The sequence below is a fragment of the Malaclemys terrapin genome, chromosome 6, assembly GCF_027887155.1.
Source record: "Malaclemys terrapin pileata isolate rMalTer1 chromosome 6, rMalTer1.hap1, whole genome shotgun sequence".
Taxonomy (NCBI): Eukaryota; Metazoa; Chordata; order Testudines; family Emydidae; genus Malaclemys; species Malaclemys terrapin.
In genome coordinates, this window is record NC_071510.1 from 39,592,141 (window position 1) to 39,607,356 (window position 15,216).

The window sequence follows — 15,216 nt, forward strand, 5'->3', positions numbered from 1 at the left end:
GATGCTTTTTATAGCTGTGAATTTTTTTGGCAAACCTCTCAGCTCACCAAGGGCTATGCACACATTCTGATTGTAAGACACAAAAACTGACTTATCAGAAAATTTATTACCTCCCCTATGGCCGATCCTTCTTTCCAAATCAAAAGCAGGAAAAGATACTTTGTCATATTAGAGTATAAAGTCAACCATAGGAATAAGAGAGATATTTTAAGCTAAAGAACGAAAAGGTGTATGGGGCAGGTTGTTCACAGGCTGCATTAGTCATATATCTAACTGAGCCAGAAAGAGTCTTCTTTACAATCAGAGAAAGTCAAAGACATACAATTCTAAATCCTTTAGAGACCATGGACCTATGCAATCTCCTAAATTTTCAAAATGCCAGTGTCCAAAGGGTTAATACTAGTAATTTTCAGTGGCCAACTTATTGTGTTTGTTTTTATACACCTAAGGGAGGAGTTGTTCATTATGTTCTATAAGCCAAGAACTGACTTTGTAATAGTTATTCTAGTCCATTTTACCCTGATCTGTGTTTCACGATATTTTAAAAAAGATCTCTTTTACACTTTGGAGACTTGTTTATTTAAATATTGAGTTTGCCATTTGTGAACAAACCTCTGTTGTTTTACAGTTTAACATGCTTAGCGTTGATAACTTTGTCCTTTCCATTCAAGATCTGTAGCCTTATGAGAGGAGGTATAGCTGAGCGAGGAGGAGTACGAGTGGGCCATCGGATCATTGAAATCAACGGACAGAGCGTTGTAGCAACACCCCATGAAAAGATTGTTCACATTCTCTCAAATGCTGTTGGTGAGGTAGGAACTGGATAGATGATATTACACATTTCAGCACCGTTGCCTCTCGCTGCCTACCATCATCCAAATATAAATACTGGAAATGAGAATAGGATTAAACCAGGCTTATTGTTAATGTGTTTTCATAGTTTTTAATAGCCTGCGTGAGAGGTGCTGAGTGCCCATAGTTCCTGTTAACCTCAGCAAGTTTTGCAAGAACTCAACACCTCTCAGCATTGTGCTGCAATAAACCTTAGCATGGGCATGAAAACTCACTGGTTACATCTTTCCCCTGTACTATGTCACTGCAGCTACGTTCTTCTCCTCATCTCGGGCTGCTTTCTCCCTTACACTTATGTACCCTCTAAGCATGAAAGCACACAAACCCTTTTATTTCCAAAGCATTGCATCATGTGTTTGAGGAGCATTGACTGACTTGTTTTGTGTCCACCCAGATTCATATGAAGACCATGCCAGCAGCCATGTACAGATTGTTGACTGCACAGGAGCAGCCAGTTTACATCTAAGGCCGATACCTCACCTTCACAACATGCATGGAGGATGTTTCTCCTCGTCAGTGGTTGTGTTTCTAGTACTGCATTTCTGTGTCTGCAGAGACATCTCTCTCTCTCTCTCCAATATTTTGCTGTGTACAGTGAAAAAAATTTCCATGAGACTTTTTTTGTTGCATCTTTTTACAAGTTAAGCTTTATGTAATTCCTCACAGAATAGAAAAATTAGTTATTCACAGCTAGTTTAACAAAGGACTGATTGCACTTCTTCAAGCTCCGTCATCAGTCGTATTTCTATGGCCATAACTCGACATCACAAATACATTAAGTATTACTAAATTAGAAAGCTTGCTTTACAAACAAATCAAACACAGGGTAAAGTTCTCCTCTTGAACTCCACATAGAAGATTTTTGACTCCATTAATTTTTCTCTCTGTGTGCACTGAGCGTAACATTACCAACAAAGAGTTCAACATACACACGGAGAGCAGAGAACCAAGGGGATAGTTTTGCCCTAAAGGAGGAATTCAAAGTCTATGAAGAATGAGTTAATGAGTAAGTGATGTTGTGGTAAAACTCATAATTCAAATGAGCACCTTTTAATTGTCTTTAAGGTTTATTCTTCAGGATCGTGTAACCTCAAAGGTGGTTTGTATGTTGCTGAAATGCGTAAGAGTGTCATTGTCCTCACTAGGGCATACTGGAGGAGGTACTTTCACCATTTGGTCTACCAGATATGAGAGTCTTTTTTCCCCCCCAAAAAAAATCTTTCTTCATTTTTAGATGCAGGATATCTTTTATATCCCCATCCCTATTCAGCGGTAGGAGAATGTTAAGTGGCCTATAAATATACAGCAAGAATTATATTTTGGGGGCTTCTGCTGGAAATCTAAATTTTTAAAGCTCTTAAATACACAATTTCTCATTGGTGTGTGGGTGAGTGTGTTGTGTGTGTGTGTGTGTATATTTAAAACTATGTGCTTGATATTTATGAAATTTGGACAAAAATAGGTCTACATACAGTTGTAAGTAGTTTTGTTACTCTGAGCCAGTATTAACATATCTTTGGTCCAAAGACTGATTAATTTTAATTACTTTTTTTCTTTAGCTCATGATCTGGATAACAGTGGGGGAGGTGGGATGGGAGTGAGGAGAAATTAATTTATTTGTAATATATATACATATAAATATATATATAAAGTTAATCCATGATTCTCCATTTGTAGAACATTAAAGGGTTTTTATGTACTTGTACAAAGAAGAAGAGGGTTCAAAAATGTGGTGGTGGGGTGCATGATATCAAGGATTTGCGTGGTCTATAAATTTTGGAGAGTGGAGCGGGGGAGGGGGAGAGAAGATAGTAATAGTAGTAGTGACTCTCCTCCCTCCAGAAGGAGAGACCTCTCTATTCCATGTACAGTAGTTATGTTCCATTAGTCGTATGTACTCACATTTAAGCTCATATATAACTGTGAATTTAGACCAGTCGGATGCCTTTAAATTTATCAAAAGTAGCAGCTTTTGCTGAATCTTATTACGACACAAAGATTAAATGTGATGAAAATACTGGAGCAGGACAAAACAAAAATCTCATCCCTCTTTTTTTTTTTTTTTTTTATGTGTGTTGGGGGCTGATGGCCATTAACATCAGTTTCTCATTTAATGAGGGATGGACTGTGCAATATAAGCACTGTGGTTGCAGATTGGAGATGACATTTGGAATTGTCTCCAGAAATTTCATAGCTTAGATATACATGTGTGTACATTTTCATTAATAAGTGAGCTGTGAAAACTCTGCCTTTGTCTGATCACTTAGTTCCATCTGTGATCAGGGGCCCAATTTTCCCTTCAAAAAACAATGGACTGAGTGGAGAGAAAGAAGATAAACTTTTTATTTCAACTGGCAGCAAATACTGGAAGTATTTGAGGGAGATAGTGGAATGGTGAGTAAGCTGTTGTAGTAAATGAATACGTTTTGGTGTAAGAGTACTGTACAATTACTTGATGTACAGCAGTTCTTGTTGGTAGGTAAACAAATCCCAATCTCTGGAATAACAAATTTTACAAGGGCATGGTGGTATTATTCCAGATTAGTATTTACTCTGCCGTCAGACAGATGCAAATAGATTGTGAATTACTTGTGAGTAGAGATTTTAATGTCAGGCATCTGGTTTATGAAGGTCATAGGAACAATTTTTTTTCATAACTTCCCATATGTATAGTAATATATGTAAATATATATACCATGTATAATTTAGAAGATTATATACAGTGCAGCCTTTCCATAAGTTGCCTGAGTGAAAAGCTACTCTTGAAGACATGGTTACCACACTGCTGGTTCCCAACTTTAACTCCCATATTAATTTCCTCTTTTGTGACTCTAGCCAACTCCCATCGAGGAATCTTTCCATCGACTTCAGTGGAAGATGGATCAAGCCCTCAGTATGCAAATGAATATAGGGCTGTAACAGTGATTGATTCTTAGAAATGAAGGGTCCTATCCTGCAAACGCATGTGTGCTTAACTTTAGGCACCAGAGTAACCCATTGACTTCATTGGGACTGCACATGTGAGTGAGTAAAAACTAAGTGAGTGCAGGATTGGGGCCTCACTGAGAATGTGAATTGTTCTATTACAATAGACGTATTATGATTTCTAAACAGGGACAGATAGATAGAGTAAGCACTCCTAATGTAAACAGTCCCACAAGTGTAGTCTGGAAAGAGAAAGCGTGTTTCAGAAATACAATGAACTCAAAAGGGAGAGTTGACACCTCTGTAGTCAGTTGTTTTTTCCATTGATGTTTAAAAGATGTTAGAGCAGCTGTTTATGTTAGTATTTTAGATGAGTGAAATTCTCCATGGGTTGAAAGGAATAACCTACCATTTTACATTCCTTCTCTTCCGTGAAGGTCCTGCAAAGCTGTCCCTTCACTGTTTAGTACAATATTACTAACTTTTCAGTGTTTACATTAAGGATGAAATGTCCTTTTATTTTTTTATTGGTAGGTTTCACACTTATTTGTTTGAATCCCTTTATAATTTAAGGCTTGGTTTGTATTTCTTGAGTGCAGATTTTTTTTTAATTTTCTAAATGAAATCTGTTTATGAAGATGGCAGTGTGGGTGAGATTTCTTGTATATATTTAGCACAGTACTTAGAATATGAAGTTTTACTATTGTTCTGTAAAGAGGGTGAATAGAAATTATTGTAAAGCGTTGGGAAAAGTATAGTATTGTATTTGTAACAATATTGTTCTTTGTAAACACTAAACTCAATCTCTATATATAAATATAAATATATATATAAATATATGTGAGCCTGGAATGTTGATACTGCACATCTATTGAATGTAATTCCTCTGACGTTTTTTGTCACAGGTCTCTGACCCTCTGTCTGTAACGCAGCTCCAGTGGTTTGATTGATTTTTTTTTTTTTTTGCCAGCTGTTTTGTTGTGATGTATTTACTGTGCTACATTCCTTTATTTAATGGAGCGCTAATGTCGGTAAGATTTGCAACAATAAAAAACAAAAACAAATTGGGCATGGCTGAGAGTTTGCTGATGTGATCACCAATATTGAATGAATATTTCTGGGGGGAGTGCTTGATCCCCACCCCTGAGCAGTGTAGTTAAGATGACCTAAAGCCTTGGCTACACTGGCGCTGTACAGCGCTGCAACTTGCTGCACTCAGGGGTGTGAAAACGCCCCCCCCCCCCCCCCGAGCGCAGCGAGTGCAGCGCTGTAAAGCACCAGTATAATCAGCGCCTGCAGTGCTGCACGCTCGCTCACAGCACTGCAAGCTACTCCCCTCGGAGAGGTGGAGAACTTGCAGTGCTGTGAGAGAGCTCTCGCAGCGCTGGCGGCGCAACTACACTCGCGCTTCATAGCGCTGCCGCGGCTGCGCTGTTAATCCCCAAGTGTAGCCAAGGCCCAAGTCCCTGTGCAGACAGCACTAGTTCGATGAAAAGTGGATTATCCATGCTGATGACAGGAGAATCCAGTCAGCACAGGTAGTGTCTACACTGAAGGGCTACAGCAGCACATCTGTGCCATTGTAGAGTTTTAAGTGTAGACAAGCCCTAAGTCTTCATAGAACTTTTTATGTTCAACAAATTCTAATGAGAGCTTGAATCTGCAAAAGTATTATACACCAGAGAGACTGTAGAAGAAAAATTGACTTTGCAACTTCAGACATTGATTCACTAATGTTGATGTGAAAGTCCAACCTTGCCTTTACCTGTATTGGATATAGGCCACAACACGTCATGTTTGGGTCACAGAAGATTTCTTCCCTCATCCACTACTCCATGGACTGGAGATCCCACTCTTTATCCTATTCACCCTCTCTGCCGTGGCCAGAGGCTTCACTCAAGCTAGCAATCAGTTTTTACTATGTACATCCGACATAGGTGACAGACATTCCAGTACCTTGCAACAATCTAGATGAGCCTGAGGTACCACTCTACCTGATCTAGGACGGAAGGGAGCCTGCTGGTTATATCCTATAACAAAAACTTGTAGTATTATAATTCACATATGCAAAGAGGGGAACATTTACTTTTCTTTTGTGTGACAATTGGAACAAGAGTAATCTCCCACCAGTAAAAGGAGGATGGATGTGACAAAAGAGCAGAGCTAAGATTAAGCTTCATGGCATACTTCCAGGCTATATTTAGTCAAATTACAACTTTCTAATGAGATTCCCTTTTTTAAAAACGCTGATATTTACAACCTTAAATCCATCATAATAAAGTGTTTTTTTGGTTTGTGATTATACATATTTTGTCACTGGAAACGAAGGAACATTTCCTTTAAATTGTAAAATTGAAAGCTCACAGTGTTCTTTAATCTTCCTAAACCTCACTAACTTGCTGCTATGATATCTCATGAGTTTTGCATACGAGTTGCAAAGGGTCAGTTTACACAGGTAGGAATACATTTAGCTTTTATACCTTACACAAGTAGGAGTGCAGGATGCTCGACTTATTTGTGGATAGGCATCCTCTGCAGATAGTACTTGTTCCTTTTGAGATACTGCAAGGGCTGTAGAATACAGACTTCATCGATTTCAGGAGAGACCAGCGACTTTATTAGGTCATCCATTTATGTGCAGCTGAGAGCCATTCATGTGAGGGATCCAAGGAATTTTTGTTGTCTGCAGAGTGGGCTACTGATAAGATTGTTCTGCAGCAAATAGGATTATATATAAAGAGATTATCCATGAAGCTGTCTGCTGACTCTCCTGGAGAAAGACAGTACTTCCTAAGAAACCAAACAATCTGACAACCAATGTTCCCTGTAAGAGTATTTACATCTAATGGACTGAAGGACAGATTGAAATGATCTCATTTCACATAGATTTTTGTTATTCTGAAGCCAAGAGCCATCGCATTCAGGCCTGCTTACAATGTCCAGCATTTATAACCATCAGTGCTGCTCTGAAGCTCATCAGGTGAGTTGTCGCCATGTTTTGGAACTTCTGTAGCTTTCTCTAATCTTCTTTTCATTAATTTTCTGATGGAAAAACTTGGATCTTGCACCTTTTACATCCTTTGCAGGCACCTTTGTGTTGTTACTGTTATAGCTGCATGCCATCCAAATCCCATTTCCACTAGCAACAATCCCATATAAAAAAATCCCTTTTATTCAAAGGCAAAAATTGTAAAACTGGATTGAGGTTGAGAGTATATATCAGTAATCAGTATTAGGGCAAAATACATTCCATACCTGCTGTCGTTATCCCAAACAGAAGCGTTATAAACCCAGAAATTCAGAGCTAAAGTTAAACTTAAAAGAAACCTAAACATGTAAGGTATAGAAATGCACAGTTAGGCACCCAAAGACCCTGGACTCCGTTGTAGTGACACAATTGCAATAACTGTATGAATAGTGTTCATATTCCCAGAGTATGTTATGTTGATTTTTAAAGACACTTTAGAATTTTTCTTGTTCCACATAAAATCTCTTCTTTGAGAGAAATTCAAAAAGAATTGCCCTCTTTCAAAATGGCCACAATTTCTTATTTGTTTTTGATTGAACTGAGGCCACGGACTGTCCTCAGGGAAGAGTTTCTCAAACTGTGGTCCACGAGCTCCATTCAGGTGGTCCGCGGATAGTTCCCTCTAAGGTGTGTCCCTGGGCAGCCACACAGAGTGAAGGGCCACCCACCTAATTAGTGGAGATGTGGCTCCATTATTTAAGTGCCTGGACCCTGGAGAAGACGCACATGTAAGGTGAGGTGGTGGCCTTGGGGGGAAGAAGGGTTGGAGGGGGCAATGGGGTGAGAAGAGGGGGTAGGGGGAATTTGGGATGTGCAGAGCTGTGGTGGCCAGAGAAAGAGGCGTCTTTCCCCAGCTCCAGGGCTGCAACTGCCAGGGAGAGACAGCCCTCCTTCCCAGCCTCAGCTCTGTGACTGCTGTGGCGGGAAAGAGACCCCCCGCTCCTTCCCAGCCCCAGCTCGGGGGCTGCCACAGCGGGGGAGAGAGGGAGAGACCCCCCTCTCCTTCCCAGCCCCAGCTCGGGGGCTGCCACAGTGGGGGAGAGACCAATCCCCCCCTCCGTCCCAGCCCCAGCTGGGAGTTGTGTGCTTTTATTTGTAGAACAAAAAAACGTTGTTTATTATTGGGGTTTTTTTATATAGTGCTTTTATCCAAAGCGCTTTACAATAGTTAGCTAACGGTACAAACATTTGGAAAGATCATTAAGTGGTCCACTGAGATCCTCAGCAATTTTCAAGTGGTCCGTGAAAAAAAAAGTTTGAGAACCACTGCCCTAGGCTGATAGGAGATAAAAGGACCCATTTTAACCCATTAACAGCTATACTTGTAAATTCTTAGAAAATTCACTCAATGCACAGACCATAAGTGCTGTACACTTGTGGGAAGATGCATTGTTATGTGTGAAAGATATAAAGAGTTTCAGTGGTGTTCTAAGTGTAAAACTCAATTCAACCTTAACTCTTGTGCCTCCATAATATACTTTACTCTGCAAATGGAAAAAATCAGTTCTTCAGTCTTTTGTGGACACCCCGTCTCAATCAGCTTTGTTGATGACCTAATACAACTCCTTTTGTGGGAACCACCCATATCTCCTGAATTCCTCATTTGGAATAGTGAAACCTAATGTCTATAAAAATGCTGCTTCTTAGACTCTGCCAAACTATGTATGAATGATTTGTACTAATATTTCTGTAATGTCTCTGCAATAACCTTTATGCTGCACTCATATCTGGACACCTTGTTGCAGATGGGGAAATTGCAGTAGAGAGAGGTGATGCAATTTCCCCAAGGTCACACAGAGAGTTAGTATAGAACTGGGAACTCCCTGACACCCAGTCCTATGCACTACCTCCTGCAGCACACCGTCTCCCTTGCTGAGCTGCAACACAGATATGTGAAAGATCTTTTGTCAAAACAAGAATATTTTGGGTGGGTTTTTTCTATTTACCATATATACTCGTTCATAAGCCAAATATTTTTGGTAAAAAAGTGACGCATCAAAGAGCAAGGGTCGGCTTATAAACGGGTCTACACCAAAATTTGATTATTTTAAACTCTATGGAATCATTGAATTGAATATCTAATACATAGTCGTTTTGTGTACCTGGAGCATCTGCAGGCCAGGAGCCCCTCAGCTGCCTGTGGCCACGATTCCCAGCCAATGGGAGCCGTGGGAAGCACCACTTCCCGCAGCTCCCATTGGCTGGGAACGGCAAACTGCGGCCACTGGGAGCTGAGGGGCTCCGTGCCTGTGAATGCTCCAGGTAAACAAAACATCCAGGCCCGCTAGCGGCTTACCCTAACGGGCCAGGAGCCAAAGTTTGCCAACCACTGAAATATAGGGTCGGCTTATAAAAGGGTCCTACAGTTTTTGCTGTTTTTACCTATCCAGCTTAGGGGTCGGCTTATAAATGAACGGGCTAATAAACAAGCATATCTTCTTCAGCACAAAAACTCTCATGTTCTCCTCCTGTCTTACCCATGCTGGGATGTTTTAAAGCTATTAAAAATGTTTTATTACCCTGGTCTCTCTGAATTTAACTTCAGTTCTCTCTCTCTTTCTAGTGCTAATCACATTAGTCATTACCACGTACAGCTGAATTGTGCTGGTATGCTGTTATGCACATAGGGAATGAGCCATATGTCATCTGGCTATTGTAGCACTAAGGACTCTCCAAAGTGCTGTGGCAAGGTTGGTCTTGTGCAGCAGAGGCTGTAATAGACGGCCTAGCTTGCAGCTTTCACCTTTTGGCCCCTAGCTGCTGCATTGCTGAACTGGCTGTTCAGGTAGCAGCAACCCAAGCTAGGGGGTGGCAGGGTGTGAAATATAAATGGAAGTTGTACTGACATTTTGCATTATCCTCACAGGACAGGCGCTGTCTCTTTGTTTCTTGTACCGGGGCTGAGTAGATTGTCAGTGTTCACTCAGTAAAGTGAAGTAATCTGTTATGCTTGGTCAGAGGCAACCCTGAAGATGTAAGAGGGCCCCCCCACAGAACTCCTGGGGGGCATCTGGCATGGCACAATAAGGCCCTGCTCTTACTGGACTCAATAGGACAAACTCTGACTTCTGTGGGGCACGAGCAGACCCTAACTGAAGCCCAAATGGGGTCCATCAAAACAGCAGGATTACCCCAACATGCTGGTATAATTCCCATGGGTTATGCATCTTGCAGTCACGATGCTGCAGGAGTGTATGGGCTAAAGAGAACAATTCTTTGTAGTCTGTTTTTAATATTTGTGTAGCTACAGTTAGCTCCTTAGTGGCCCTTCACTCCTTTAGCCCTTTTTTCCTTACTCCCTAGGGTAATTGCGGGAAACTTTCTCACTGTATTCAACACCCTCTGTTTCCCTTGCTTCCAATGCTTTTCTGTGGTGTACCGTTGCATTAGGCTACAGTTCTTTCTGACCATGTCATGCATGCCTGATACACAGTAGGTTGCAGGGTTGCTACTAGCAGGTCAGAGTTCTGCACCAATTTGGCCTGACTACAGGGCCTCCGTCATACAAGAGCTGTGTTCTCTTTAAGATACCTTAACGCACAGCCAGGTACGGCTGTTACTACCTCAGGTGAGGTATGTTACACATGGCGCCGGTGAATGGCTGAACGTTAAGGTGTGTGCGGTTTTCCCCCAGTTCCCATCTTCTTTCTCATCCCACTGCTCCCTGTTCCCTCCGTAGCTGTATCCTCCTGGCCTTTCTCCACATTCCCTCTTTTTCCTTCTCTGTTCTTTTGCTCCCCATCCCTTTTATTGCTGCTCTTTTCCTTCTCTCTCCGTGTTCCTTGTATTCCCTCCACTTCAGTCCTTGGGGGGGAGGGCATTTCGTTACTCCCCCTTCACATCTAAGGAACTGAGGCAAATGCCTCTGCCTCCCCAGCTAAGGGGAGAAGCCGAGGAGAAGATGGCCTCCATTGCATTTATTCTCACTCTGTGTGTGGAGTGCAGGGATGGGCCTGTGCTGACTGGGCTTTCTGCTCCTCCCTATGGGAGTGGGAAAATCTGGGCAGAAGGGGCATTCTAGAGCTCTCCAGCCCCCTCAGGTGGAAGGAGGAGGAGGGGAGGCCATATCCACTTGAATAGCTGAAATGTTTCTCTGTGTAAATATAGCATCCAATTACACCCTCACCCAAACAAATGCTCATTGTTCCAACTGCAACTTTATTTTATTGGGAGGTAGGGAAGGGGGATTGTAGTTTTTGTTTTGTTTTGTTTTCCATTTTGATTTAGCAAAAATGTTGAGAACGGCTCCAGTTCTGAAAAGGGAATTGATTTGACCACTTTAATGAATGCCCCCTTGTGGTCACAGAGAGGCCCATTTGTAGCTTCAAACAGAGTGTAAGAAAAATGTGTGTATGAGGTTAGCTTTCTTAAACTCAAAAGAGCTATTAACCGTGATTACAGAGGCCTGGTCTGAGAGAGTTTAAAGCAGGGCAGCGTTGGCAGATTCAGATCAGACTAATAAGATGACGTTTAGCATGTGCAAGTATAACCCTCGTCTGGAAAAAGTTAAAAAAACCAAATCAACGAATCTCTTCCTGAAGTTTTTCTCTATGCCAACAGCTGTTTCCTCTTCTAAGCCCATATGCAGTAATAAATTTAGCATACAAAAAATCTAAGATGATGAACATTGATCACTTTTTACTATAAGGCCTGCTCCACACTAACCCCCCACTTCGAACTAAGGTACGCAAATTCAGCTATGTTAATAATGTAGCTGAATTCGAAGTACCTTGGTTCGAACTTACCGTGGGTCCAGACGTGGCAGACAGACTCCCCCGTTGATGCCACATACTCCTCTCGCCGAGCTGGAGTACCGGCGTTGACGGCGAGCACTTCCGGGATTGATTTATCGTGTCCCAGAAGATCGATTGCTTACCGCCAGACCCGGAGGTAAGTGTAGACCTACCCTTAGTATTTAGTCTGGCATCTAACAATGGGGTAGAATTGTATGATTGAAGTTAGCTGTTGGACAGTTTGGAGCTCTTGAAATCCATGAGTATTTTAGAACTTCTGCAGAGGTAGTTAAATGAATAACAGTCACATCCAAAACCTGAGAGAGAGAACCAAGCAGCTGATCCAGCCTTCTTATCTCAAGTCTCCCTTGACTCTTTATTCTCTCTAGCTGTAGCTCACCTCTTTTTCACCTTCTCTTAATATGCTATATCATCTGGCCGGTCCTCAATAAACCTATTCTTATAGTTTCATGACCTTCCATTTTAGGAATTATCTATAAACGTTGGACAGAACAATGTGCTAGAGAGAGTTTGGAAAAGTGAGTCTCTTCTCCCTGATAGTTCATAAATTATGTACACTGTTTTAGTAGGATTTCTGCTATCTGGTGGCTTTACTATGTATTGATTGTTCTGGGAAAGTGCGGTCTTTAGTTTTTCCTTTTTAAAAAAAAAATCTGTCTTTTCCAACCAAAATGGAGAAAAAGGGGTCTAGTGGAGAATTAGAAATTAAAGCCTAATCAATTTGGCTCTTGATTAAAAGCAGGTAAGGAGGTGTCTGGCTAAACAGAATTAGGAAATGAACGTTAGTAAACTGCTGGCAACTATAGCTGAAAAAATATGGCGATTTGGGATGTAGTCAAAGGATTTGAGGAAAAGATATGGTACTGATTATTTAGGGGGAAAGTCCTGCAATTCCTTATCATTAACTTCAGTGGACTTTGCCATAGCCTACCTAAACTATTGTGATTGGCATCTTTCAGGGCTGGTCCACACTGGGGCGGGGGATTGATCTAGGAAACGCAACTTCAGCTACGAGAATAGCGTAGCTGAAGTCGACGTTTCCTAGATCGAACTAAGTTTACTTACTGCGGGTGCACGCGGCGCAGGCAAGCTCCCCCGTCGACAGCGCTTCCTCCTCTCGGCGAGCAGGAGTTCCGCAGTCGACGGGGGAGCGCTTCTGGGATTGATTTATCGCGTCCAGATGAGACGTGATAAATCGATCCCAGAAGATCGATCTCTACCCGCCAAATCGGGTGGGTAGTGTGGACCTAGCCTCAGTGTTCTGCACATGGGATTGTGAAACAGGAACTTCTGGTATCCAATTCCAGCTCATATACTGACTCCCGCTCTAGGTTAGGGTAAGACACTTAACTTCTGTGCCTGTTTCCCATTTGGAAAATGCGGATAATTCAGAACGCCCCTGGAACAAGGGTAGGTGAGTCACTTTTAGCTAATATTTGCAAAGGAAGTTGAAGGTAAATAGCATAGTATAAGTGCTAAGAATGTTCACGGTTGTGCAGATGGAATATCTGCTGGCTTAGGTCTGTGTGAGACTCCATGTAAACAAATCTAGGAAAAAGGAAAGGATTGCAGGCTCCAATTTCTGTATTAGTTCTAATGCCTTATGGGATGGAGGAGACACAAGATACCATCAATGCTGCTAGAAGGGAACATTCTAAACCAAAATCAACTTTGCGATGGAGTGTCGAGTCTCTTGTTTGAAGTCTATGACTGAGAGACGATGAATTACCCTTTTTATGTCTGCAAAAAGAAGAACAGGAGTACTTGTGGCACCTTAGAGACTAACAAATTTATTAGAGCATAAGCTTTCGTGGACTACAGCCCACTTCATCGGATGCATAGCATCCGATGAAGTGGGCTGTAGTCCACGAAAGCTTATGCTCTAATAAATTTGTTAGTCTCTAAGGTGCCACAAGTACTCCTGTTCTTCTTTTTGCGGATACAGACTAACACGGCTGTTACTCTGAAACCTTTTTTATGTCTGTACAGCACCTAGTGCAAAGGGGCCCCACCATTTAATGGGGTGCTACCATAATGGAAATAATAATAAAGTAAGTTACATATTACAGTATTGCCAATCCCAAATGTTTAAATATCATGAGATTGGCTTTAAAATCACGAGATTATGTAAAAATAATAGATTTGGTCTTTATTTGCTGTCTGCTTTTTGAGTTTTTAGGGTGCGTGGGGGTCACACTTTGAAGCTTTCTCTACAGCCACGAGGGCTAGAAACTTACTTTTTCTTTAAGAATGAAGGCTGAAATCAGCATGTCCACTTGACTCCAGGAGCTGGAGCTTTAAGGAAAATAATAATTATCATGAGACTCATGACAAAATCATGAGTTGGCAATTTGTTTGGTCCAGGCAGACATGATGATGTGCATAGAAACAGGGATATAGATCTACATACAAACGGTGAAGAATAACTCAGCTCAAGCCCTTTAATGGGTTTAGTTCTTAATTGTGTACATTATCGGGGGTTTTTTGGAAAGAACATCATGGAAGACTCATGCTACAAGTAAATGTTTATTTACTGGGTGGATGAATGCCCTTTCCTGTGCAGCTTCTGCCATCTGGAGTGACCTGCCTGAACACTTCCTTGTCAGCTCATCAGCTTGTTTCAGATCTTAACACAAGCCATTTTTTAAATTTGTCTCTTTCTTTTTTATTTTAGTTCTCTAGCCATACTATTTAACTCTGCAGAGCAATCAGGAGCTAGGACAGGGATGGGCCAACTACGGCCCGAGCTCCTGGCCCGGGAGGCTCGCCCTTGGCCACAGCCTCAGCTCACTTGCTCCACCGCCAGCGCAATGCTCTGGTGGTGGGGCTGTGAGCTCCTGGGGCAGTGCAGCTGCAGAACCTGGCCTGACCCACTCTCTGTGCTGTGTGGTGGTGGCGGCGGCAGCGTGGTCCGGCTGCACGTCTGTAGCGCCGCCAGCCACTGGTAACGGGACAGGGAGCAGGGGGGTTGGATAGAGAGCAGGGGAGTTTGGGGTGGTGGGCAGGGGTGTGGCTTGTGGTCGGGGGAAACGGGATTGAATGGGGGCAGGGGTTCTGGGGGGGTGTAATCAGGAAGGGGAGGTTGGATGGGGTGGCAGGGTCAGTCAGGGGCCAGGGAGAAGGGATGGGTGGATGGGGTAGGGATCCTGGGGGGGCTGTCCGGAATGAGAGGAGGGGTTGGATGGGGCGGCAGGAGTCCGGGGGCAGTCAGGGAGCAGGGGTGTGTGGATGGGGTAGGGATCCTGGGAGGGGCCATCAGGGAACAGGGGCAGATAGGAGGTGGGGACCGGGCCCCGACCTCCTCCCCTAACCGCCCTCCATACAATTTCCGAAACCCGATGCAACCCTCAGGCCAAAAAGTTTGCCCGCCCCTGCTCTATGTGTGTAAACTTATTCCCTGAGGTTTGACTTTACAGGTAACTTAAATAATATAGTATCTAAACATAAACTCAACTTCAATTTGGCTGTTACAGTTTTCTCTGTGCCACCTCCTCTGCCCCAGTCCCTTGTTTCCTGAGCCTCAAAGAAATATTGAATGGAGTGACAAACTCCACCTGTCAGCATCTTTATGTACAGTATTTCTGCTGGTAGGATATAACTGCCAGCACCAGCTGCTTCCATGCCCAAGATTGGGAAGATATAGGATGGAGTGATGGA

The 15,216-nt window shown here is 42.6% G+C and overlaps 1 protein-coding gene across 2 annotated transcripts in view; it reads left to right on the forward strand.

Annotated features, from left to right (window-relative positions):
• APBA1 (amyloid beta precursor protein binding family A member 1) overlaps positions 1 to 4,845 on the forward strand; it is a 143,043-nt gene extending 138,198 nt beyond the window's left edge. For both annotated transcript variants that reach the window (XM_054032861.1, XM_054032862.1), the window contains 2 exons: positions 672 to 812; positions 1,247 to 4,845. In XM_054032861.1, the coding sequence (XP_053888836.1) occupies positions 672 to 812; positions 1,247 to 1,318 (213 nt within the window). In that variant the 3' untranslated portion in view covers positions 1,319 to 4,845. The remainder of the gene's footprint in view (positions 1 to 671; positions 813 to 1,246) is intronic.
• Positions 4,846 to 15,216: the final 10,371 nt, after the last annotated feature.